At 45.4% G+C, this 27,730-nt stretch overlaps 1 protein-coding gene across 1 annotated transcript in view; it reads right to left on the reverse strand.

Annotated features, from left to right (window-relative positions):
• sfrp5 (secreted frizzled-related protein 5) overlaps positions 1 to 27,730 on the reverse strand; it is a 47,869-nt gene that overhangs the window by 12,576 nt on the left and 7,563 nt on the right. The window contains exon 2 of the mRNA XM_073027033.1: positions 22,698 to 22,775. Within this exon, the coding sequence (XP_072883134.1) occupies positions 22,698 to 22,775 (78 nt within the window). The remainder of the gene's footprint in view (positions 1 to 22,697; positions 22,776 to 27,730) is intronic.

A 27,730-nucleotide genomic window follows, 5' to 3' on the forward strand; every position in this document is an offset into this window, starting at 1 on the left:
GCAGGCAGTGAAGAAAGCTAACGGCATGTTGGCCTTCATAACAAGGGGAGTTGAGTATAGGAGTAAAGAGGTCCTTCTGCAGTTGTACAGTGCCCTGTGAGACCACACCTGGAGTTTTGTGTGCAGTTTTGGTCTCCAAATTTGAGGAAGGGCATTCTTGCTATTGAGGGAGTGTAGCGTAGGTTCACGAGGTTAATTCCCAGGATGGCAGGACTGTCATATGTTGAAAGATTGGAGCGACTGGGCTTGTATATACTGGAATTTAGAAGGATGAGAGGGGATCTGATTGAAACATATAAGATTATTAAAGAATTGGACATGCTAGAGGCAGAAAATGTTCCTGATGTTGGGGGAGTCCAGAACCAGAGGCCACAGTTTAAGACTAAGGGGTAGGACATTTAGAATGGAGTTGAGGAAAAACTTTTTCACCCAGAGAGTGGTGGATCTGTGGAATGCTCTGCCCCAGAAGGCAGTGGAGGCCAAGTCTCTGGATGCCTTCAAGAAAGAGTTAGATAGAGCTCTTAAAGATAGCGGAGTCAAGGGATATGGGGAGAAGGGCAGGAACAGGGTACTGATTGTGGATGATCAGCCATGATCACATTGAATGGCGGTGCTGGCTCGGAGGGCCGAAAAGCCTACTCCTGCAGCTATTGGCTATTGTCTATTGTTAAGGGAGCCCGCCATCCCGTCAATGCGTTCTTCTCGCTAGTACTATCAGAAAGGAAGTACAGGAGCCATAGGTCCCGCCCCATCAGGGTCAGGAACAGACTTTACCTTGCAGCCATCAGGCTCCCGAACCAGCGTGGAGAACCCCAACACGATACTGTACTGGTCCCACAACCTATGGACTCACTGCCGAGGACTCTCCAACCCCTGTTCTCGGTATTGTGTAGTTGTTTATTTGTTTGGTTGTTTACTTCATTTGCATTATTTGTCTTCTTTTTGTGGAGCTGGAACTGCACTGTCAGCCTGTTTCACCAAGTTCAGCCCCGATCTACCCTCCATACCAAACCCCTAAATGGAAATATATCAACTATTCCCTCACCATTGCTGGGTCTAACTCATGGAGTTATAGGGAGAAACTGCAAGGAAACAGGCCATTCGGTCCTCTAGTCCATACTAGATACAAACAGGAATTTACACTCATCTGACATTAATCCCATTTTTATTCTCCCTACAGTCACATCACCTTGCCCCAGGTTCTAGACCCACAACCACTACTATCTAGAACAGCAGATACCCGGGAACACCATGTGGAAATCCCTCTCCAAGTCACTCACCATCCTAACTTGGAAACACATCGCCGTTCCTTCATCGTCGCTGGGTCAGAATCATGGAATTCCCTCCCTAACAGCACTGTGGGGGTACCTACACCTCAGGGACTGCAGCAGCTCAAGAAGGCAGCTCATCACCGCCTTCTCAAGGGCAACTAGGGATGGGCAATAAATGCTGGCATAGCTGGCAATACCCTCGTCCCATAAATGAATAAATAAATAAAATTCTACCACCTCATCTACAACCTAGGGGCAATTTAACCCACTTACCTCCCTGTCTTTGGTACCTGGGAGGAAAGCAGAGCACCTGGTGAAAAACCAGGCAGTTCAATCCCACTTTGGGCACTGTCTGTGTGGAGTCTGCACGTTCCCCCTATGACTGTGTGGGTTTTGGCTGGGTGCTCCAGCTTGCTCCCACATCCCATAGGCAGGGAGTCTGGTGGGTTAAATTGATTCTAGCGTAAGTTGGGTGGAAAGGTTATAGGTGAGACCAGTGCTGTGTTATGTTTAGGGTTGTTTTAAGGAATAAAAGTGAAAAGTTTTAATGAGTTAAAGGCCCTGGTGATGTCCCAAAGCGAAGGATGGTTGTGGGAATACAGGAAGCATGGCACAGCAAGCTCCCACACGCAGCAATGTGCAGATGTTTGGGCCATCAGCTTTGATAAGGGAATGAATGTTATTCCACTGGGGAGAGTCCCTGCACTTGCGGGAGGAGTGGTGATGGGACTTCGCTCTACTCCTGTGTACAGTACCGAACAAGGTGGACGGGTCCTTGAGCTCAGCCTGTCACTTGTAAAATCGCACCACCACGAAGGCACAAAGTTGTAGAGGATCATTTGTTCCTTGTGTGCCATGTCGTATGACCTAGGTGATCATGACCTTTCCATCACCATGATTGTTCTTGGCAAATTTTACTACAGAAGTGGTCTGCCGTTGCCTTCTTCTGGGCAGGGTGTCTTTACAAGATGGGTGACCCCAGCCAGTATCAATACCCTTCAGAGAATCACTGCCTGGCATCAGTGGTCACATAACCAGGACTTGTGATCTACACCGGCTGCTCGTACGACCGTCCACCACCTGCTCACATGGGTTCACGTGACCCCGATCAGGGGGCTAAGCAGGTGCTACACCTTGCCCAGGGGTGACCTGAAGACTAGCGGAGGGAAGGAGCACCTTGCTAGAGACATATCTCCACCCTGCACCCTGTAGAGGACAGGGATGTATAAAACAAAACCATTCTCTACCCTTAACCCTTTAATGAATGTGTTAACATAGGCGGACCATTTACTGGCTCTGTGCCTGTACTTGCTGAGGTCTATGAGAATAAGGAAGGATTTTATTGAAATCTATCAAGTATTGAAAGGCCTGGATAGAGTGGATGTCTCCTGTAGTGGTCCCAGTAGTCCAGGAACAGAGGGCACAGCCTCAGAATAAGAATAGGAGGTTGTCTCTGTAGAACAGAGCTGAGGAGGAATTTCTTTAGCTAGAGGGTGGTGAATCTGTGCCCGGTTGTGGATGCCAAGTAATTGGGTATTTTTAAAGCAGAGGTTGGTAATTCTTGATTAGTTTGGGTGTCAAACTTCACAGGGAGAAGGTAGGAGAGTGAGGTTGAGAGGGAAAATAAATCAGCCATGATTGAATGGTGGAACAAACTCGATGGGCTGAATGGCCTAAATTCTGCTTCTATGTCTTATGGTTCTATTGTCTTTCCCATTACTGTTGTCTGAACTTTTGAAGCCAGGAATTCAGAGAAATATGCTTTAACAAATTTGGAGAGTGTGACTCCAATTTTCCATCAATGAAACCCAACATTGCATGGTTAGGATAGACATGTCTCACCATCCCAGGCTGCCTTTGAAAGACTCACACTGTAGTGACCCAACCACAACCACATTCCTTAAGCCCCAAGGAGATTCCTAACCCTTTGTTTTAATTACTGTGATCTCAAGGAGCCCCAGTCTGCTGGGACACACCCTCAACATATCCTGTGCACTCATGCTACCCCAAGGGGTTGTCCTGGTTACTTGCCAGCTCAGTCTCCGAGGCTGGAGCAAGGGATTGTAGTGGGGTCTGCAGTTTGCAAGAGAGTCAGTTGGCGACAAACTGAGTTTCTTATTTGGGAGCAAACAGTGCCTTTGCACCCAAACTTGCACTTGTTTGGAGTCATAGAGTCATACAGCATGGAAATAGACCATTCGGCCCATCCTGTGCATTCTGGCTAGTATGCAAACATTCATATTAATATGGAATAGTAGCATAAGCAGCTAGCATAATGCCCTGCAGGGTTGGTGGTAAAGGCAGATATATTAAGAGCGCTTAAGAAAATCTTAGACAGGCGCATACAGTAGGTGATAGAACAATGGAGAGCTATGTAGGAGGGAAGGATTAGATCGATCTTAGAGTAGGTTAAAAGCTTGGCACAATATCATGGGCCGAAGGGTCTGTACTGTTCTGTAGTGCTGTATATGCTCTATCTAACACTTTACAACATCAGCGATCTGGGTTCAACTCCCGCTAATGTCTGCAAGGAGTTTGTATGTTCTCCCCGTGACCGCGTGGTTTTCTCCAGGTGCTCCATTTCCCACCACATCCCGAAAACCTATGGATTAGGGCTAGTAAATTGTGGGCATGCTTTCTTGCAGCCGGAAACGTGGCGACACTTGTGGCCTACCCCCGAGCACACCCTCAGGCTGTGTAGGTCGTTGATCTAAACAACACGGTCACTGTATGATTCCCTGTAGACGTGAGAAACGAAGCTAACCTCTAATCTAATCTTATCCAATGTTCCAGCACTTGGTGCATTAACTTAGATGTTTGTGAGACTCAAGTGTTCACCTAGATACTTCTAAATGCTGTCAGGGACTCTGCTCCTACCTCTCTCTCTGGCAGTGTGTTCCAGGTACTCACCCCTCGCTGGGTGAGAGAGGACCCCCTCAGATCTGCTCTGAGTCTCTTCCTCTTGACCCCAAATCTATGGCGTCTACATTAATGAAGTGAATGGATTTTTAGTAAGGTGTTTGATAAAGTTCCCCATGGTAAGCTCATTCAGAAAGCCAGGGGGCATGAGATCCAGGAAAACTTGGCTGTGTGGATTCAGAATTAGCCTCCCATTGAAGGCAGAGGGCGGTTGTAGATGGACCATATTCTGCCTGGGGTTCGGTGACCCGCGATGTTCTACAGGGATCTGTTCTGGGACCCCTGCTCCGTGTAATTTTTTCAACAGACCCGGCTGAGGAAGTTGAAGGGTGGATTATTAAGTTTGCAGATGAAACAAAGGTTGAGGGATTAATAGGGAGTGCAGTGGGTTGTTGTAGGTTACAACGGGACATTGGCAGGATGCAGAGCTGGGCTGGAAAGTGGCAGATAGATTTCGAACCAGAAAAGTGTGAAGAGATTCACTTTGGAAGGTTGAATTTGAAGGCAGGAAACAGAGTTAATAGCAGGATTCTTTGTAGCGAGGAGGAATGGAGGGATTTTGGGTCTACATTTATAGATCCCTCAAAGTTGCTGTTCAAGTTGATGGGGTTGTTAAGACGGTGTATGGTGTGTTGGCCCTCATTAGTTGGGGGATTAAGCTCAGGAGCCATGAGGTAATATTATAGCTCTATAAAACCCTGGTTAGACCACACTTTGAAAATTGTGTTCATTTCTGGTCACCACATTATAGGAAGGAAGTGGAAGCTTTAGAAAGGATGCAGAGGAGATTTACCAGAATTCTGACCTGGATTAGAGAGCATGCTTTCTGAGGGAAGTTTGAGCAAGCTTGGTGTTTTCTTCTTGGAGCAGAGGAGGATGGGAGGTGACATGATAGAGGTGCATAAGATGATAAAGTGGACAACCAACACCTTTTTTACCCAGGGCAGCAATGACTAATACCGGAGGGCATATTTTAAGGTAATCAGAAAGTATAGGGGGATGTGAGATGTACGTTTTTTTACACAGAGACTGGTGATTATGTGGAACGCTCTGCCAGGGGTGGTGATAGAGGCAGGTACATCCGGGGTATTTAAGAGACTTTTGGATAGGCACATGGATGACAGGAAATGGAGGGTAATAGGTGAGTGAAGGGTGAGATTATATTTAGAGTAGGTTAAACAGTCGGCACAACATTGTGGGCCTATACTGTACTTTACTGTTCTACATTTGATGGTCTATAATCCTTTGATAAAAGAGAAATAGTGAAAAATGAAAGCACGGGAATACTCAGCAAACCAGGCAACATCTGTGGAGAGATTAGCAGAGTTGACTGTTCAGCCCCTTATTCAACTAACCCTGTATCTTCAGCAGATACAATCAAGCTGGATGAACTCAGCAGGTCGGGCAGCATCCGTTGAAAGGAGTAGTCAACGTTTCGGGCCGAGACCCTTCGTCAGGACTGAAGAGGGAGGGGGGGCAGGACCCCTATAAAGAAGGTGGGGGGAGGGTGGAAAACCAATCAGAGGAAAAATCAAGGGGTGGGGGAGGGGAAGCAGGGAGGGGATAGGCAGGAGAGCTGAAGAAGGAATCTAAGGGGAAAGCACTATGGGTAGTAGAAGAAGGCAGAGTCATGAGAGGTGATAGGCAGCTGGAAGAGGAGACAGAGTAGAGGTGGGATGGGGGAAGGGAGAGGGAGGGAATTACTGGAAGTTGGAGAATTCGATGTTCACCCAGATTGTTTGTATGTGTTGATTTGACCACAGCATCTGCAGTATACTTCGTGGTTCCTGTATCTTCAGAATTACTGTCTGGTGCTGGGTATTTCTGCACTACCACTTGTTATTTCTTGCCACAGACAGCTGTGGAGACAATGTTATTGGGTGTATTTAAGGCAGAGTTTGATAGGCTCCTGATTGGTAAAGGAGTTACAGGGGTAAGGTGCAGGAATTGTGTCGGTGAAAGAAATCGCCTATGATTCAAGGTGGAACAGACTCGTTGGGTCAAATGGCCTAATCCTGCTCTTATATCTTAGGGTTTATTTTCTGAGATCAGGACTTCAATTTTAAAATAAATTTCGAGATGCATTTGTGCTTATGTGATTAATAAGACTGAAAACAACTTTACCATGCAAAAAAAAAACCCTCAAATCTGGTGGCAGAACATTTGCTTTGACTAACACCATTGTAAATGGCTGAAAAAGATTTTCAAGTAATTTTCTGAAATCCAAGATGGCGCTGGTAACCCACAGCAATGTTTTGTGGGCAGTTCACAAAGTTACTAGATCTGCTTCTGAACTGCGATCACTGCTGTCCAGCAGTCTGTAAATTCCCTTTAAGGGATGTATTTTTGAATTGTCTGATGAACTGGTGTTTTTGTGATCTGCTGGAGGATTTGGTGAACTAGAATCTCAAGAATGCAGGTATGACTGGGGTTGCCATCGCTGGGGGTGGGCACTCCATTGAGGCCAAACAGAGGAAGACAAGATTAAAATTGTCAATGCTAAGAGCGGGGAACAAACAGGTGTTTAGCTTGTTTGCTTGCTCTCTCTCTCTCTCTTTCTTCTCACTTCTACCATCTGGTGGGAGGTGTAGGAGCCTTGGGTTCCCCCGTTGCCAGGTTCAGGAACAGTTGTAACCCTGTGGGCTTCGGACTCCTGGACCGATTTCACTTGCCGCAACGCTGAAAAGGCCCCACAGCCTGTGGACAGTTTTGGAGACTCTTCAGTTCATGATTTGTGTGCTATTTGTTTACTTTTTATTTACTATTTGCGCAGTTTGTCCTCTTTTGCACATTGAACGCGCAGTGGTTTTTGTTATGTGTGGTTTTTTGTGCATGCTATTGTGTTTCTTTGTTTGAGGCTGCCTGCAAGAGGGTGAATCTCAAAGTTGTATATGGCACATATACTTCGATAATAAAATTTGAACTTTGAATGTTGAAACTTGTTCCTTAAGATGTTAGTCAGCTTTCCAAAAAAAATGTTAAAGCTTTTCAAAATGCAAAAGAATTTACACATTCCTATTAGCATATTTGATTCTGAAAGATCAATTTAAACTTTGAATCCTCCTTGTAGGCCCTTGTAGAGATCCTATAACCAATGATTAATTCACAGGGCAAGGGCTAGAGGGTAGCTTAATGAGTCAGACTAGGTTCCAGCACAGTGCTCTAGAGAAAGCATAAAACAGTGCAGAACCTGAGCAACACACAATAAGTCTGGAGCAACTTAGTAGGTCGGGCAGCATCTACAGAGGCCCTCTTCCTTTCCAGTCCTAATGAAGGGTCTTGGCCTGAAATGCAGACTGTTCATTCTCCCCTATAGATGCTGTTGAATTCCTCCAGCATTTGTATTGTGTTCCTCTAAATTTCCAGCATCTGCAGGATCTCTCTGTCTGTCTGTCTCTCTCTGTCTCTCTTTTTCTCTGTCTTCTGTCTCTTTTTTTCTCTCTGTCTCTCTCCATCTGTCTATCCCTCTCTCTCTTCTCTCTGTCACTCTCTCCACTCTCTTTCTCTATCTAGTTCACTCTGCAGTTCTCTCTGTCTCTCTCTTTAGCTTTCCCTATCTCTTTCTCCATCTCTCTCTCTCTCTCCCTCTTATCATCTATCTCTCACAACACACCCTCTTTACTCAAGCTTCTGGTCAGATGTCCTAACATGTTTGATAGCCGTCGTTCACTTTTTCCTTATGAGGGAAGTTTAGTAATCATGTTTTTTTTTCCCTTTAACAGCTGCACGATACATTCATTAAAATGAAATCGGAGTAATTGAAGCTTCTCTGGTATCTCGGTCCATTATTTGGACTAAACATAAAGCCAACAATTCAACATCACGTTCAACATCTGGCAATCTCCCTGCTGAGGCCTGGCCTGTGGTGTGGTTAAGGCTTCTCATCCCTTTGGTATTGCTCACTGAGCATTTTTCAGAATATTCCTGGCTGATGCTCCATCTGAACGTGAGTTTTTGTTGGGCATATTTTTCCAATTGTTCAGTTTAATGTAGAAAATGCGCCTTTCACAAACTGTGGTGGCAAGAGTTTTAAGTTTAACCACATGAGACAGGGTGAGGAATATGGAGCCAAGGAACTTCGGTTTCCCGCGACAGGAAGTGGGGCGCCACAGTAGGACAACCTGACGGCTTGCCATTTCGTCTTGGTGAGCCCAGTGCCGTACCACTGGTGTGTGGTAGGGTTCATCTCTCCACGTCTCATGTCATTGGCTCCACCAGCTGTCACTCCCATCAGAGACTTCAGACAGCAAGAAGAGGCTAAAGAAATTTGGCATGTTTCTCTCCAACCCCCACCCCAACCAACTTTTATCAGCGTACCACAGAAAGCATCCTATCCGATAGCTTCACAGCTTGGTCTGCCTGGGACCGCACCTCAGCACATCTCAGAAAGCAGCCTGTCCTCTGTGAACACTGTCTATACCTCACTGCCGCGTAAAGCAGCCAGCACCATCAAAGCCCCCACCCCCCGGACAGTCTCTCTTCGCCCCTGTCCCTGCCGTCAGAAGCTAAAAAAACCTGAAAACATGTTCCACCAGCTTTCAGCCCACTGTTACAAGAGTAGTGAGTACCCTTTAGCATGATAAGATGGCCTGACATCACAACCTACCTCACAATGGCCTTCTACCCAACTGACTACCCGCACTGCACTTTCTCTATAACTGTTACACTTAATCCTGCATTCTGTTATTGTTTTGCCTTACTTCAGTATGCTGTTGTAATTAATTGATCTGTAAGCAAGACAAGTTTTTCACTGTACCTCAGGAAATATGACTATGATAAACCAATATAAGTTGAAGAGCGCTATTTTGTCAGAGGCACCGCGTTTCCAGCGAGATGCTAAACTGGGGCCTTATCCTCTCCCTCGGGATCAAAAATCCTCCAGGAAACATCATATCATTCAACGTTTGTTGACAGTACTAACACAGGTGATCCACACTTTACAGGCAGTCCCTTCAGCCCATCACAATCTTACCCACAATCAAGAAAAACGTATATTATCTCACTGCAGTTTGTGAGGGCTTGTTCTGAACAAACGTGTGGATTCTTGGTTCGTGGGTAGGAGGAATTTAGAAGGATTTTGGTCACTGCAGGCAAATGGGACTAGAAGGCATCTTGGTCAGCAAGGGCCAGTTGGGCTGAAGGGCCTGTTTCTGCAACTAATGACTCTGTGGCTCCAAATTGGGGGCAGTGAAGGGCAATGAGAGGTCAGATCTTCTAGGGCTCTGGCAGTAGAATGACAAGCATGTCCTAATTCCAAAAAAAATTATATAAATAAAAAAAGTTCTTTTTTTTAATAAGACCAGAAAATTGTAAGAATCGCAAGGGAAGTAAGACAAAATATATCTATAAATCACCTTCAGTCTACTGAGTCCATGTAGGTGAATGGGATAAATGCAGATAGGTACCAGATAGTTGGGATGGAGTTGCTCGGATATGATTCCACAGGACATTCTTACTTCCCCAAACTTGGACTGTTTACCATTTGGTGAAAATTGAGAAACCTGGACAAATTGGAAGCTCAGAATAGGTTGAAGAGAAAAGGCTAACTATGTACGATTTCAGAACAAAGCCCTGTATTTATGAGTTTCATATTTTGTAGGAAATAAATGCTAAGGAAAAGTAAGTCTAGACTGTATTGGGAAAGAGAATTTTGGACCATTCAAACACCTGTCAATGTTCAAAGTAAGTTTGTAATCAAAGCAAGTATACGTCACCATATAACTACCCCGAGATTCATTTTCTTGTGGACATTTATAGGAAAATAAAGAGATACAACAGAATTTATGAATAACTATACAAAGATTGACAAATAACCAATGTGCAAAGGAAGACAAACTGTGCAAATAAAAAATAATATTAAAAACAGGAGTTGTAAAGAGTCCTTGAAAGTGAGTCTGTAGGTTGTGGAATCAGTTCAGAGTTTAGGTGAGTGAAGTTATCCACACTGGTTCAGGAGCCTGATGGTTGTAGGGTAACAACTCTTCCTGAACCTGGTGGTGCATCACCCAAGGCCTCTGTATCTCTTGTCCAATGGTAGTAGCGAGAAGGGGGCATGACCAGTTCAGTTCCCTCTTAGATGTTGTTACTGCTCCTGCCTCCATCTCCTCTGGCAACTCATTCCAGATACCATCCACTCAGCCTGTGAAAAGTTTACCTCAGATCATCTTTACACCTTCTCCCTTTTGTCTTAAACCTATGCCGTCTGAGCTTAGACACCCTTACCATGGGAAAAACACTGGGTCTCTGGTCTGTTATAGTTTTATATACGTCTGCTATGTCACCTCTCAGCTTCCTTCGCTCCAGGAGATGACATGTCATGAAGGAGAGGGAGGAGCTGGGAGAAGGGAGGAAGCAAAGGTGAATTTGGAGGATGCATCAGTGGATGAACCATCTCAAAATTACCACCGGACGTGGTGGTTGGAAATGTGGGAAGCGAACTTATTCTCCACAATAGAGATAAACGGCCTATGGACAGAGGGATCTTGGGGTCCAAGTCCATAAATCCTTCAAAGTTGTTGTGCAAGTTGATAGTATTTAAGAAGATGTATAGTGTGCATGGCGAGTTCAAGAGCCATTTCTGCCCTGGGGAAAGGTTAGAGTGTACTGTACATGGAAAGAATGTGGGGCGAGGCAGCCTCAGAATATAGAAGGATATCCCTTTAGAAAAGAGGCAAAGAGCAATTCCTTTAGGTGGAGGGTGGTGAACCTGCAGAATTCATTGCCATAGACAGCTGTGGAGGTCAAGTCAATGGGTATGCTTAAAACAGAGGCCACTAGGTTTTTGATTAACACGTACAAACACGCTGGATGAAATCAGCAGGTCGGGCAGCATCCGTTGAAGTGAGTAGTCAATGTTTCGGGCCGAGCATCTGCAGTGTACTTTGTGGTTAGGTTCTTGATTAATCAGGGCATCAAAGGGTAACGGGAAAAGACAGGAGAATGGGGTTGAGAGGGATAATAAATGAACCATAAAAGATGGAATGTTGGAACAGAATGATGGGCCAAATGGCCTAATTCTACTCCTATGTCTTATGGTACTACTACTATGTCGACTCAGACCTAGGGGGCCGGCGTCGGGCAAAATGTCTTATAGTCTTATAGTTTTATGGTGATATTGCAGCTCTATAAAACTCTAGTTAGACCACACATTTGGAGCATTGTGTTCAGTTTTAGCTGTTTATTGTAGGAAGGATGTGGATGCTTCAGAGACGGTGCGGTGGAGATTCATCACAACACTGCCTGGATTAGAGAGCATGCCTTATGGGGATAGGCTGAGCGAGCTGGGGCTTTTCTCTTTGCAGCAAAGCTGGGTGAGAGGTGACTTGGTAGAGGCGTACAAGATGATAGGAGGAATAAGTAGGGTGGATAACCAGCTCCTTTTCACCAGAGAGGCAATGGCTAATATGAAAGGGCATATTGTTAAGGCGAATAGAGGAAAATATAGGGAGGTAGTTTTCTGTTACACAGAGAATCTTTAGTGTGTAGAATGTACTGCTGACGGTGTGATAGGGGCAGATACATTAGGGGTATTTAAGAGATTCTTGGGCACATGTATGCTAGAAAGATGGAGAGCTATCTGGGAGGGAAGGGTTAGTTGATCTTAAAAGGTTGGCACAACAGTGTGGGCCGAAGGGCCTGTACTGCGCTGTACTGTTCTCTGTTTTGTGTTGCCTGTACACTGGCAGAACCACGAGAGGTGTTGTCAGCCCAGGCACTGCAGAGCCTCGAACACTTGATGGAAAAGTGCTGACAATATTCAGCAAAACAAAAGATGATAATAACAATTGTTCCAGTGGCTGAAGGAATGTGGTGGTGAGTCGGCCTGATTTGTGGGATATCATTCTTCCTTTGGAGAATTTGATCGTTAATTCGGATGTGGTCTGTACTTGCCCAAGCTAATTCCCAACACATTCACATATGGAGCCCTTCTGTGTTGAAGCCCGCATTACTTTCCAATGAAGTACACATCTGATCTCCACATTCTCTGCCAACTGTTCTTACTACAGGAGCACCTTAGACTATACACCTCTACAGAATCATGGAACAACTACAATCCATCTATACAAGCCACACTAAAAAGCACCAAAGACACCCCAAAGGGGGTAAAAATTGAGTCTGGAGGCGGTGCGAGTGTGGAACGAGCTGCCCGCTGAAGTGCTGGATGGAGATTTGATTGCAACATTTAAGAGAAGTTTAGATAAGTACATGGTTGGGAGGGGTATGAAGGGTTATGGTCCAGGTGTAGGTTGAGGGCATGAGGCAGAGTAAGAGCTTGGCACAGACTAGATGGGCTGAAGGGCCTATTTCTGTGCTGCCGTGATCTATGACTCTATTGAGAAGCAGAAGGAAGATCAGGGCAAGTGACTCAAACTACAAGGGAAGAGTTAGAGATCAAGGAGCATCATTGCACAGGTGATATAGAGAGACATTTTAGGGTGGGGATTCCAGAAATCAGGTTCCTGCCAACCCGTACACAAAAGTTTACCAATGCCAACCTTCATTACTCATGGCACTAAGCTTACGGGTAGGAGCACATTGATGCAGTTATCTAAGTTCCAGTTGAGGGTGCATTTGGAGTACAGTGTACATTCTGATCACCCTGTTATAGGAAAGACGTCGTGAAGCTGGAGGGTGTGCCGAAGAGATCTACGAGGATGCTACCGGACTGGAGGAATGAGGTTGGTCACACTGGATCTTTATTCCCTGGAGTGTAGGAGATCTCAAAAAAGTTTATAAAATAATGAGACCATAAGACCATACCACAAAGGAGCAGAATTAGGCCATTCATTCATTCCATCATGGCTGATCCTGGATCCCACTCAACCTCATACACCTGCCTTCTCGCCATATCCTTTGATGCCCTGACCGATCAGGAAATAATCAACTTCCACCTTAAATATCCCATGGACTTGGCCTTCACCACAGTCTGTGGTGGAGCATTTCACAGAATCATTACCCTCTGACCAAAAAAATTCCTCCCTACCTCTGTTCTAAAAGGTTGCCCCTCAATTTTGAGACTGTGCCTCTAGCTCTGTGTTACCCCCATCATAGGAAATATTCTCTCCCCATCCACCTTATCTAGTCCTTTCAACATTCAGTGCCAAATGCGCTCATATGTTAACTCTTTCATTCCTGGAGTCTACCTTGTGAACCTCCTCTGGACTCTCTCCAATGACAACACGTCCTTTCTGAGATATGGGGCCCCAAACTGTTGACAATATTCTAAGTTTGGCCTGACTAGTGTCTTATGAAGGCACAACATTATCTCCTTGCTTTTATATTCTAGTCCCCTTGAAATAAATGCCAACATTGCCTTTGCCTCCGTTACCACAGACTCAACCTGTAAATTAACCTTCTGGGAGTCTTGCACAAGGATTCCTAAGTCCCTCTGTACCTCTGATGTTTGAACCTTCTCCCCATTTAGATAACAGTCTGTACTATTGTTCCTTTTACCAAAATGAATTTTCATACATTACTCAACACTGTATTCCATCTGCCACTTTTTTCCCCATCCTTCCAATCTGTCTAAGTCCTGCTTTGCTTCCTCAGCACTACCTACCCCTCCACCTATCTTTGTATCATCTGCAAACATTCCCATAAAGTCTTTATTCCATTTGTCTAGATCAATGACAAACAATGTGAGAGGCTGCGGTCCCAATACCGACCCCTGAGGAACACCACTAGTCACTGGCAGCCAACGAGAAAAGGCCCCTTTTGTTCCCACTCGCTGCTTCCTGCCTGTCAGCCATTCCTCTATCCATGCCAGTATCTTTCCTGTAACGCCATAGGATTTTATCTTGTTAAGCGTGTTGTGCATGGGTAAGGTTGGACAGTCATGGTCCTTTCCTCAGGTTGGGGAATCAAACACTACAACATGCAGATACAAGGTAAGAGGAGAGAGATTTTAAAGAGACATGAGGGGTAACTGTATTACATAGAGGGCAGTGAGTATCTGGAATGAGCTACCAGAGGAAGTGGTCAAGATGGGTACAATTTTAGCACCGAAGAGGCATTTGGATAGGTACATGGAGAGAAGTGGTTTGGAGGGTTATAGGCCAAACGTGGGTGACTGGGACCATAGAACATGGAAAAGTACAGCACAGGGAAAGGCTCTTTGGCCAAACTAATTAAATTAATAATCAAGGCCCTCCCAAACTAATCCCTTCTGCCTCCACCATCTTCCAACTGATCTACATTGCTCTATGACTAAAATTAACTGCTTACAACATGTCAAAATCTGCCTCATTTCTTGTATGGTCTGTCCACAACAAACAAGAATCCCTGTTGGCTATTCTCACCAAACTAGTCCAATCACCTCCAAATAAGGGGACGTGCGTAAAATTCATGATTCTGATCCCGATTCTGAATGATGGCAAATGGTTCAACCATGATCTAACGGAATGGCAGAACAACTTGAGGGGCTGAGCACTCTTCTTCTCCGCTCACTCTTGACAAAGAGGAGACAAGGATGATGACAGTTCCTTTTGCAGACCCTATATGGTCAGATTCCCAATCCTGCCACCAAAGAGCCTAGAATCTAGTGTACCTGAAAAGGCAAATGATGCTTGAATGTTTTAATGCACCCCACCCCCTGCCCCCCAGCACTGCACAACAGAAGTAGCCTGGTCTCTTGTGCTCAGGGCTCTAAAGCGGAGCTTGAACCCAGAACCTCCTATCTCAGAGGTGACAGTAACCCTGAAATTCAAGCAACTGAGACGCCTATAAGCAAATAAATCTGGTTTGGAAAGAAAGCCTTGGTGGTGGTGACCACAAAACTCATAAAAACCCATCTGGTTCACTAAAGTCCTACACTTTATTGATAAAATAAGAGCAAGGATTAGCAGTTGGAATAATGCTGCTGCTGCAGTCATGGAAACATGGCTGAGGGAAGGGCAAGGTCCAGGGAACATGACTGAGGGAAGGGCAAGGTCCAGGGAACATGGCTGAGGGAAGGGCAAGGTCCAGGGAACATGACTGAGGGAAGGGCAAGGTCCAGGGAACATGGCTGAGGGAAGGGCAAGGTCCAGGGAACATGACTGAGGGAAGGGCAAGGTCCAGGGAACATGGCTGAAGGGAAGGGCAAGGTCCAGGGAACATGGCTGAAGGGAAGGGCAAGGTCCAGGGAACATGACTGAAGGGAAGGGCAAGGTCCAGGGAACATGACTGAGGGAAGGGCAAGGTCCAGGGAACATGGCTGAGGGAAGGGCAAGGTCCAGGGAACATGGCTGAAGGGAAGGGCAAGGTCCAGGGAACATGACTGAAGGGAAGGGCAAGGTCCAGGGAACATGGCTGAGGGAAGGGCAAGGTCCAGGGAACATGGCTGAAGGGAAGGGCAAGGTCCAGGGAACATGACTGAGGGAAGGGCAAGGTCCAGGGAACATGGCTGAGGGAAGGGCAAGTTCCAGGGAACATGACTGAGGGAAGGGCAAGTTCCAGGGAACATGACTGAGGGAAGGGCAAGGTCCAGGGAACATGACTGAAGGGAACGCAAGTGAGAAGAGGGAATCACACTGATGATTAGGCAGAACATGATGGGAGTAGTTGTCCTTGATGTCATGGGTAGACATTAGAAATAAAGGCAGGGTATCCCAGGAGGCAGTCATTTTAATTCCACCCAATTCCCACACTGGCTGGCTGTCCTTGGCCTCCTCCACTGCCAAATTGAAACTATAGAAACTAGAGAACCAACACTTCATTTTAAATCTGGGCTGTCTCCAACCTGAACATTGAATTCTCAAACTTCTGGTAACCACACCCTCTGTCTCTCAACCGCTTTCTCCTCCTGGAAAGAATTACGTCCAGCTCTAAGCATTGTGTTCATTTCTGGGTGCCTCATTATAGGGACGATGTAGAAGTTTTGGTGAGGGTGCACAGGAGATTTTCCAGAGTGCTGCCTGGATTAGAAAGCATGTTTTATGAGGATAGATTGAGTGAGCTGGGGTTTTTATCCTTGGAGCAAAGAAGAATGAGAGGCGGCTCATTAGAGGTGTATAAGATGATAAGAGGTATTGATAGGGCGGACAGCCAGCAACTTTTTCTCAGAGTGGAAATGGCGAATACCAAACGGAATAATTTTAAGGTGATTGGAGGAAAGTATAGGAGGGATGTCAGCAGTTTTTTTCAGGCACAGAGTGGTGGGTGTGTGGGACACTCTGCAAGGGGCAGTGGTAGAAGCAGATTAATCAGGGACATTTAAAAGACTCAGATATGCACAAAAATCAAAGTGAAATTAAGAGCTATGTGGGAGGGCGTTGGTAGATTGGTTTTGCAATAGGCTAAAGTTCAGCACTGTACAGAAAGGGCTGTACTGTTTTATGCTCCATGTTCTTGGATCCACCAACCTCCATCCTATCTCTTTCTCCCCTCCACTCCATCTCCCTTCACCCACACACTCCTCCCTCTGTACCCATCAGCTCTCCCCACCCCCCTTATTTGGACCTTCCTCTCCTATCGTTCCATCACCTGCAGATCTTTGTCACCTCCACCCATCATCTGCCAGCCTCTGCTGTTATTCCCATTCTCCCCTCCTCCATCTGTCCATCATCCCTCCTCACCTGGATCCACCCATCACCTCCCAGCCTGTGTCACTATTCCCACTCTCCCCTCTTCCATCTGTCCAACATCCCTCCTCACCTGGATCCACCCATCAGCTCCCAGCCTCTGTCACTATTCCCACTCTCCCCTCCTCCATCTGCCCATCATCCCTCCTCACCTGGATCCACCCATCACCTCCCAGCCTCTGTCACTATTCCTACACTCCCTTCCTCCATCTGCTCCTCATCCCTCCTCACCTGGATCCACCCATCACCTCCCAGCCTCTGTCACTATTCCCACTCTCCCCTCCTCCATCTGTCCAACATCCCTCCTCACCTGGATCCACCCATCACCTCCCAGCCTCTGTCACTATTCCCACTCTCCCTTCCTCCATCTGTCCAACATCCCTCCTCAGCTAGATCCACCCATCACCTCCCAGCCTCTGTCACTATTACCACTCTCCCCTCCTCCATCTGCCCAACATCCCTCCTCACCTGGATCCACCCATCACCTCCCAGCCTCTGTCACTATTCCCACTCTCCCCTCCTCCATCTGTCCAACATCCCTCCTCACCTGGATCCACCCATCACCTCCCAGCCTCTGTCACTATTCCCACTCTCCCCTCCTCCATCTGCCCATCATCCCTCCTCAGCTAGATCCACCTATCACCCACCAGATCCATTCCTAACCCTCACTTCTTTCTTCTGACTATCTCTCCTGTATCTTTCGGTCCAGGTGAAGAGCCTCAAAGCAAAATATAAACTTCATCAAAAGTATTTTATTTTTTCCTGTCTCCCATCTCCACCTCACCCTCCCCCATCTGGCTCCATCTGCTTGTCATCTGTTGCCCCATCCTCGGTCCATCTATCACCTACTGACACCCCTCTCTTCTTTATACCGATCATCTCCCCTCTCCAATCTCAGTCCTGATGCAGGGTTTCAAACTGAAAAAAATTGACAATTCCAATCCCCAACTCTCTGCAGATAATGCATTGCTCCAGATTCCAGCATCTGCAGTCTCTCCCTGAGAATCAGTAGCTTGTCCATTGGGAAATGTGCTGCCAGAAGGGACGGTTAAATTCATTATCTTTCTGAGACATTTAGCCAGGCAATTAATTAGGCAAGACATAGGAGAATATGGACCTACTGCTGGCATATGGGAAAAGGGTCAGCATAAACCTGCTGGGCCGAAGGGCCCATTTCTATGCTGTACAACTCTATACTCAGTGGCCACTTTATCAGGTGGCTCCTGTACCCAATAAATTGCCTCTGGGTGTATGTTCCTTGTCTTCTGCTGTTGTAGCCCACCCACTTGAAGGTTTGACGTGTTGTGAGCTCACAGATTTTCTCCTGCACACCACTGCACTGTTGTAACGTGTGGTTCTTAGAGTTACTGTTGTTTTCCTGTCAGCTTGAACCCGTCTGGCCATTCTTCTCTGACCTCCCTCATTAACAAGCTGTTTTCGCCAATAGAACTGCTACTCCCTGGATGTTTTTTTTTGTTTTTCACACCATTCTCTTTAAACTCTAGAGACTGCTGTGTGTGAAAATCCCAGGAACTCAGCAGCTTCTGAAACACTCAAACCACCCCATCTGGCACCAGCAATCATTCCATGGTCAAAGCAACTTGGTTCACATTTCTTCCCCCTTCTGATGGTTGGTCTGAAAAACAACCGTAGCCCTTGTCCATGCCATGTGGGCATACCTTTATGCTTTGAGTTGCTGCCACATGATTGGCTGAATAGATATTTGCATTAACGTGCAGATGTACAGATGTACCTACTGAAGTGGCCACTGAGTGTACAACACTTCATGTTGGTACTAATGTCTGTGGAGAATCAAAGGGTTCCAACTCACCCCTAAGCCATCGTTAATCCATACCTCTCCATCACTGTTTATGGTCTTTGGTATACCAGGCTGGCTAAAAGCATCACTCGACACTTTGACAGCCTGTGACTGAAAAGTGCTCTACAAATTATAAACACAGGAAAGTCTGCAGACGCTGGAAATCCAAAGCAACACACTCAAAATGCTGGAGGAACTCAGCAGGACACAAAGCAACTATGGAAATCAACAACTAGAGAAGAGTCTTGGCTTGAAATGTCGACTGTTTATTCATTGCCATGGATGCTGCTTAGGTGGTGAATCATTGGAATTCATTGCCACAGACAGATGTGGAGGCCAAGTCATTGGGTACACAGTATAGTCTACTTAATTGAGACACATCAAGATCAATACCTTTTGGCTCAATTAAGCAGCTGCCTCAATTAGCCAAAGTTTAAAGGAAATAATTTAAAAAGCTGTTAAAAAAAGTTGACTGAGTAACAAATTACGTATTTGAGTTTGCTCACAAGAAAATGAATCTCAGGGTTGTATATGGTGACATATAACCATATATGTATGGTTATTATCAAAGTATGTGTACTTTGATAATAAATTTACTTTGAATTTGAATGAAATTCAGGACAAATTAGAACACTATTAGTATACAGTACTATAAAGCTGTGTATTAGTTTCTAATAGTTATCAACAGAGGCATTTATCCAGTGTACGCTGCTGTGTTCTTTTGACTAAAAATGAACAAGTTCAGCACAGACACTTTGTGCAGATAATGGACAGCATTCATAGGATGTTGTCGACGATTGTGCCCTCCAAATCTTCATATTCATTACATCATTCAAGATGATTGTCGATACCTTCAAATTCTTTGTAGTTCGTAACTTGTTGAAGTAGTGAAATGGTTTCATTTTCCCACTCAGCCATTTCTGGCACCTCCAACCGTCAATGTTTGAAGGTGCAGTTAACAAAACAGTTCGGAGTTGTCTTTCTGCTTATTTCTTGTCAATTATCAGTGGCAAAAACATCACTGCTTTTTGTACACAAATGAACACAACTAACACTAGTAAGAAACTGCTTGACAATGGTCTCCCGTCCTAATTAAGTGGCATAGTGTCCCGAATAAGCAAAAGGAATCCCAGCTATTTTCTTGGTTAGGTTTGGTAGCCACCAACCTGGTGGCATGAATATCGATTTCTCTGTCCGGTAACAAAAAATTCCCCTCCCCTCTTCTTCTATTCCCCACTTTGGCCTTTTATCTCATCTCACCAGCCTATCACCTCCCCCTAGTGCCCCTCCTGCTTCCATTTCTTCTATGGTCAACTCTTCTCCCCTATCAGATACCTTCATCTCCAGCCCTTTACCATTCCCACCCACCTGGCTTCACCTATCACCTTCTAGATATTCCTTTTCCCTTCCCTTTCCCCATACTTATATTCTGGCATCTTCTCCTTTCCTTTCCAGTCCTGAAGAAGGGTCTCGGCCTGAAACATCTACGGGTTTGTTCACTTCTCTGATGCTGAGTTCCTCCCCCAATCTGCAGAAATTCTTGTGTTTATGATTTGTTGTTTTGCAAGAATTGTCCCCAATAAGTAAGTGGCTGTCCCAATTAACTGGTGGCCCAACTAACCAGAAGCCATTGTATTTAAAGCAGAACTTGATAGGTTCTTAATAAGTAAGGCTGTCAAAGGTGACAGGAGAAGGCAGAAGCATGGGGTTGAGAGGGAAAATAAAGCAGCCATGACTGATGATGGAGCGGACTCAATGTGCTGAAGGGCCTAATTTTGCTCCTATGTCTTATGGCTTTATGAAATCAAGGGATTTGGGGTTAGTGCTGGAAAATGGTGCTGAGGTTGCATTGAATGAGGGAGCAGGGACAAGGGGTTAAACATGTTACTCCTTCTGTTATGATCTTTCTTGTGTGTCTGTTGAATGTTATGTTGAGGGTCAGTGGAGAGTTGACCCCAGTCAAGTTGTCTGATCAACATACACAAAATATTGGAGGAACTCAGCTGTTCCAGGTGCATTTATTGAGGGGAATAAACAGTTGACATTTCGGGCTAAGACACTTCATCAGAATTGGAAAAAATGGGGTGGGGGAGAAGCTAGAATAAGAAAGTAGAGGATGGGGTGGAGCTGGTAGATGATAGGTGAGATCAGGTAAGGGGAAAGGTGGGGAGATGGGGGGAGGAGAGGATGTGAGAAGCTGGGAGGTGATAGGTGGAAGAGGCAGAGAGTTGAGGAAGAAGGAATCTGGTAAGAAGAGATAGTAGAGTAAGGGGAAGGAGGGGAGGATAGAGAGGGAGGTGATGGGCAGTGGAGGAGAAGAGAAGGAGTCTGAGTTGCTCCAATATTTTGTGTGTTTTGCTCCAGATATCCAGAATTTGCAGAACTTCCTGTGTTTATGAAGTTGTGTGATCAAACAAGATTAACAGGACAGGACAAACAAAGAGAGAGAGTGAGTCTGACCAGAACAGGGTGATTGGGAGGTGATAAACATTAACATGTCCGAGTAGTGTCTAGTGAAAAAGACTGACTGCTTAAAAGTAATCCTAGAGATTAAAGAGTAGCTTTAGTTGTCACATACATCGAAACATTGACACATACAGTGACATGCGTCGTTTGTGTCAATGACCAAAACAGTCTGAGGGCCTTCGATCCAGTCTTCCAGCACCAACATAGCATGCTCACAACTCACTAACCCTAACTTGTATGTCTTTGTAATGTGGGAGGAAACAGGTGTGGTCACCATGACAACTTACAGATGCCCTACAGTCAGTGGCGGGATTCGAGCCCCAATTGCTGGCGCTGTAAAGCATTGTGTTAGATGCCTCCTCACACCACACCACCCTCAGCCATTGGAAGGGGTAGGATGGAGCATCCATATGCCATGGAGATACTTATTTCACTGAGCTGTAGCTTGGCTCTGAAGCTATGTACATGTGACAGGCCTCGTGAGGCTCTGTCCTTTAGTCTTTTTATTTATTTTTGCATGATTTATTTTTTAATATATATATTCTTATTGTTATTGTATTGCATTATACTGCTGCCGCAAAACAACAAATTTCACAATGTACAGTATGTCATTCAGTTCCCCCAGATGGATGTGAAAATACCACTGACTCAACAAGGAAGTTTAACCTCTCCAGTCCATCACCAACATCATCACCAAATCATCCCCCATCAGCATCCTGGCTTTCTCCACTGGCCTGAAACCCAACCGTTCCAGACACAAGGGTACCAATCTGGCCGGGGATCTCACCTCCTAGCACCCTAAAGCCTTTCCTCCATCTAACGGGCTCGTTGGGAGTGTGATGGAATACTCTCCACTTGTCTGGGGGGGTGTGGCTCCAATGACTCTGAAGGAGCTCATATCCAGGATAAAACAGCCACGTGACGAGCTTCACAAGAGACTGCAGAGTCGTGGACACGGCTCAGCACGTCATCCTCTCCGTGGATTCCGTCTACACTTCTCGCTGGTTCAGTACTACAGCCACCATAATGCAAGACACCACCCACCCTCTCCTCACCCCTCTCACTGGGCAGAAGTTACAAGCACCCGAAAACATATAGCACAGGACTGTGTCTCTTCCACTTTTATAAAACTAACGTACAGTCCCCTAGTATGATAAGATGTTCACTTGACCACCCAGTCCACCTTGTTATGGCCTCGTACTTCATAGCCTGCCTGCATTGCACTTTCTCTGTAAGTGTAACACTTTATTCTGCATTCTCTCCTTGCTTTCCCTTGTGCTATCTCAATGCATTGTGTCATGAAATGATCGGTTTGGAAGGCACTAGCTAGTTTTCCACTGTATTTTGCAACATGAGACAATAGTAAACCAATTTACTGAATTACCAATTTAATTTACCCTGACGGCAGTGTATACTGTCTACTCGTTCGTCCTTCCACCACTCTCCCTGCAAATCTCATCGTGGATGGGCTCAGTCAGTGTGGAAAAGGGATGGCCTTCTGAGTATCTGGAGAAAGGAGGATTGTGTAGGAGAACACTGTCGAGATGTTAGATCACCTACAATCCGCCATTCTCACACCACCTGGCTCACAACCAACTATTCAACCTTTAGGTGCCCCCACCCCACCGATACGGAAAGCACTTGAGCAGAACGAGGACTCACCAAACTCGCTGGCGCAGTAGTGCTCAAGAATGATGTCCACCTTCATCTCGTTGTCACACGGCGGGCAGACCTTTGAGACTGCAGAATGGGGAGAAGGATAAAGCAGTTTAGTTTTTTTGCACTTTTAACAGAAACAAGAAACAAGAACAGGAGTCACCCACTGGGATGCTCAACCCTGTTCTGGCATTCAATAACATCAAGACTGGTCCTATTCCCTCAAGCTCATTTTCCCATAGAGTCATCCCTGCACCACAACAGACCCTTCAGCCCATCTAGCCCTTTCTGAACTGTTATTCTGCCTAGTCCCATTGACCCACACCTGAACGATAGCTCTCCATACCCATCCCTTCCACGTAAACAAACCCATGTCTACCACTTTGTTTGCAGCTCGTTCCACACTCACACTACCCTCTGAATGGAGAGATTTTCCCCTCAGGTTCCCCTTAAATATTTCACCTTTCACCCTTCTTAACCTATGCCCTCTAGTTCTAGTCTCAGCCAACCTTAGTGGAAAAAGCCTGATTCTATTTACACTGCCTGTACCATTCATAATTTTGTACACCTCTATCGAATCTCCGTTCATTCTCCTATGCTCCAGGGAATAGGGTCCTAACCTATTCAAACTTTCCCCGGAACTCAGGTCCTTGAGTCCTGGCAACGTCCTTGTAAATTTCCTCTGATATCTTTCCTGTAAGTAGGTGACGCAATACTCCAAATCTGGCCTCAATAAGTTCTTATACAACTTTCACAATACAATATCTGAACTCCTGTACTCAGGTCAAAAGCTGTCTTTATGACCCTATCTACCTGTGACACAACTTTCAAGGGATCAAGGATCCATATGTCCTAATGTCCAAGAAACAATTGACATTAGCTATATACAGAGACCTATGAGCTATGGTCCCTGAGTTGAGAAATCCAAGCACGTCTAAACAATGATATTACTCCTAAACTCAGTCCTAATTGACTGTCCTGGGACAATCCACCAAGAAAAAGCCTCCTCCTGGCATCTACTCTCTGAGAATGGCACCCACCTCACTAATGTCACCTGTCGTTCTCCTAACCTCGAGGATGGCCTTCCTTCATTGGTCAACGTGCTCATTGTAGGAATTGATCTTATCTATCTACAATGAGCTGAGTCCAAGGTCACAGTCTTCCTCTGCTATCTGGATCTAGTGCTCCATGTGTGGCCAGAGCAGTCTGCAACCTCAGTAAGACGTCATTGCTTTGTTGTGAATGCCCATACGTAGAGATCTTTCCTTGGTACTATTGGCTCTGCCTACGAAAGGCACTGTCTCAAGATGGCAAGATCCATCATCAAGATCCCAACTCCAGGCCATGTCATCTTCTTGCAGATACCCTCAGGCAGCAGGTACAGCAGCAAGAAGTTACCCACCACCAGGTTGAAGACCAGTGACATCCCCTTAACCATTTCTTTCATGAACCAAACTGCACAATCCTAATCACTATGGTTTAGCAACACTAGGACCACCTTGATCTAAAATGTTCATTTTTTTGGTCTAATTGTGTTTATTTTTTATTATTAGAGGTACTGCATGGTATCATGCCCTTCCCGTCTAACGAACCCATGCCACCCAATTACAGCCATCTACCCATGTGACCAATCAACATACTAACCCTGAAGTCTTTGTAATGTGGGTAGAAACTGGAGCACCCTGAGGAAACCTGCACGGTCACAGGGAGGACATCCAAACTCCTTACAGACAGCGACAGAACTTTTAATAATAAAGATTAGCTTTATTTGTCACATGCACATTGAAACATTGAACTGTACAGTGAATGGCATTGTTTAGCGTCAAGTTCCAATGCAGGCCATGATGTGCTGGGGGCAGCCCACAATTGTCACGATACTTCCGGGGCACGCCTAGAACTTGCATTGTCTCATTCTAACTCATTGTCTTTGGACTGTGAGAGGAAACCAGGGCACCCGGAGGAAACCCATGTGGTAACGGGGAGACTGGACAAACTGCAAACAGACAGTGGCAGGAATTGAACCCTGCTCTTACAGCTGACAGTGTAAAGATACATAACCATGCTATACACCATGCTGGTGTTGTAGTAGGATCACGTTAACGGCTATGTTACTGTGCCATGTATTTTCTTGAACATTATTTATGTTCAGAGCAACACACTCAAAACGCGGGAAGAACTCAGCAGTTCAGGCAGCATCTACGGAGGGGAATAAACAGTTGACATTTCAGGTCAAGACACTTCATCAGGACTGCCTGATTACTTATGTTAATATTTCTCCTTGTGAATGCTAATTGTGTGATATTATGTGCCTGTGATGTTGCTGAAAATAAATTTTTAATTTTACCCCTGTACATGTACTTGTGCAGATGACAATAAACTTGAGATTTTACTGGTTTGCAAATGTCTAACTTATGGACCCCATATATATGAACAAGCTCCCGTAAATATTATTCAGTTCAAATGAGAACTAGTCTTTGCACAAATCCTGTTCATGTAACATCCTAACAGTAATCCTGTTCACAGTAATGTCCTGACACAATTGTTCCCATGAAGGTGTAGAATCTCTTTCTACATTCTATCCACCATGTTCTTGCCACCTCCGCTACCCTTTGCAGACTTTTTAATGATCTCACTTTCTCAACCACGCTTCTGTTATCAATAAACTTTCACAGAACATAGAAATCTACAGCACATTACAGGCCCTTCGGCCCACAATGTTGTGCCGACCATGTAACCTACTCTAGAAGCTGCCCAGAATTTCCCTACTGCATAGCCCTCTATTTTACTAAGCTCCATGTACCTATCTAAAAGTCTCTTAAAAGATCCTAATGTATCCGCCTCTACCACCTTCACTGGCAGTGCATTCCACGCACCCCCCTCCCTCTCCGTGTGAAAAACTTACTCCTAACACCCCTCTTGCACCTACTTCCAAGCACCTTAAAACTGCCCTTTCATGTTAGTTGTTTCAGCCCTGGGAAAAAGCCTCTGACTATCCACACAATCAATGCCTCTCATCATCCTATACACCTCTCATCCTGCGTCGCTTCAAGGAGAAAAGGCCGAGTTCACTCAACCTATTCTCATTAGGCATGCTCTCCAATCCAGGCAACATCCTTGTAAGTCTCCTCTGCACTCTTTCCATAGTATCTACATCCTTCCTGTAGTGAGGTGACCAGAACTGAGCACAGTACTCCAATTGGGGTCTGACCAAGGTCTTATATAGCTGTAACATTATCTCATAGCTCTTAAGCTCAATCCCATGGTTGATGAATGCCAACGTACCATAGGCCTTCTTGACAACACTGTCAACCTGCGCAGTAGCTTTGAGTGTTCTGTTGACATGGACATCAAGATCTCTCTTATCCTCCACACTGCCAAGAGTGTTACCATTAATATTATATTCTGTCTTCAAATGTGACCAGCAAAATGAACCACTTTCAATAAAATCCTTTCAGACAAGAGGCTCTTGACTGAACCTGCTGAACATCTTGTCCACAAAAGCAGCATTTTGTAAATGAAATGGTTCCCTAGTATAAATACAAGCAACTGCAGATGCTGGGTATCCAGGGTAACACACATAAAATGCAGGAGGAACTCAGCAGGTCAGGCTTTAGAAAGATATAAATTGACATTTCAGGCTTCATCATATTATCCCTAGTGTGATAAGATGGGTTCTTGACCTCACAATCTACCTCATTATGACCTTGCGCCTTATTGATTACCTATACTGCACTTTCTCTGTAACTGTTACACTTTACTCTGCAATCTGTTACTGGTTACCTTGTTCTACCTCAGTTACTGTGAAATTGATCTGTGTGGAGAGTACGTAGACAAGTTTTCACTCTACCTTGGTACAATAATAAACCAATATACTTACAGGTGCTGAGAGGGGTTATGACCAGGTGAGAAAGGATGGAGAATTAAAGAGGATATTGAAGGTATTGATTGTGGTGACCTTTATGATGGGTGACTGTTGTGGGGCAGGGGGAGACAGAAAGGTTCTGAGATGGGGTATCCAAGGCTGAGAGCAGGGGAAGTGGGGGCAGAGCTGCTAATGGAGAAGTGATCATAGAACGTGGAACAGTACAGCACAGAACGGCCCTTCGGCCCATAATGTTGGGCTGACCTAAATAAACCTACTCCACAATCAATCGAACCTTTCCCATCTACCCAGCCCATAACCCTCTACGTTTCTTTCAACTACTGTATTGCTCATCTAAGAGTCCCTTAAATGCCCCTATAGTACCGCACCACCGCAGTACATTCCGCTCACCCGCCATTCTCTGTGTAATAAACCTCCCTCTGACATCTCCACTCACCTTAAACAGCTACCCATCAATTTTGGCCATTACCATGCTGGGAAAAAGGTACTCATGTCTGTTCTATCTATGCCACTCATTATCCTACACCTCTATCACGTTGCTTCTTGTCTTCCGAATTCCCTAGCTCACTCAACCTTTCCCCATAAGAAGATGCAGATATGGGATGAGCGAGAATTCAGAATGGGATGGACATGGAATTCTGAAGCTGCTTGTACTCAGATCAGTAAATTTGGTTGAGTGGTGCCACAACAAAAACCTCTCTCTCAGTGTCAGCAAAACCAAAGAACTGAGTATTGATTACATGACAAAAAGCCCGAGGTCCATGATCCAGTCCTTATTGGGCACCTGAAGGTGCAGAGGGTCAGTAGCTTTAAATTCCTTGGCATTATCATACCAGGGACCAGCATATGGTACCATCACAAAGAAGACACCTCTTCTTTCTTGGAAGTTTACATAGATTGAGCTTGTCACCAAAAACATTTGACAAACTTCTATAGATGCGAAGTGGAGAGTATGGAACTGGTTGCATCATGGACTGGTATGGAAGCACCAGTTCCCAGGAGTGAAAAAGACTGTATAAAGTGTTGGATACATCCCAGTCCATCACAGGCAAAGGATTCTCCACCATTGAGCACATCTACAAGGAATGCTGCCACAAGGAAGCAGCATCCATCATCGAAGACGCCTGCCCACTCAGGCCATGCTCCCTCTTTGCTG

This window comes from Hemitrygon akajei, chromosome 23 (assembly GCF_048418815.1).
Source record: "Hemitrygon akajei chromosome 23, sHemAka1.3, whole genome shotgun sequence".
NCBI classification, from domain to species: domain Eukaryota; kingdom Metazoa; phylum Chordata; class Chondrichthyes; order Myliobatiformes; family Dasyatidae; genus Hemitrygon; species Hemitrygon akajei.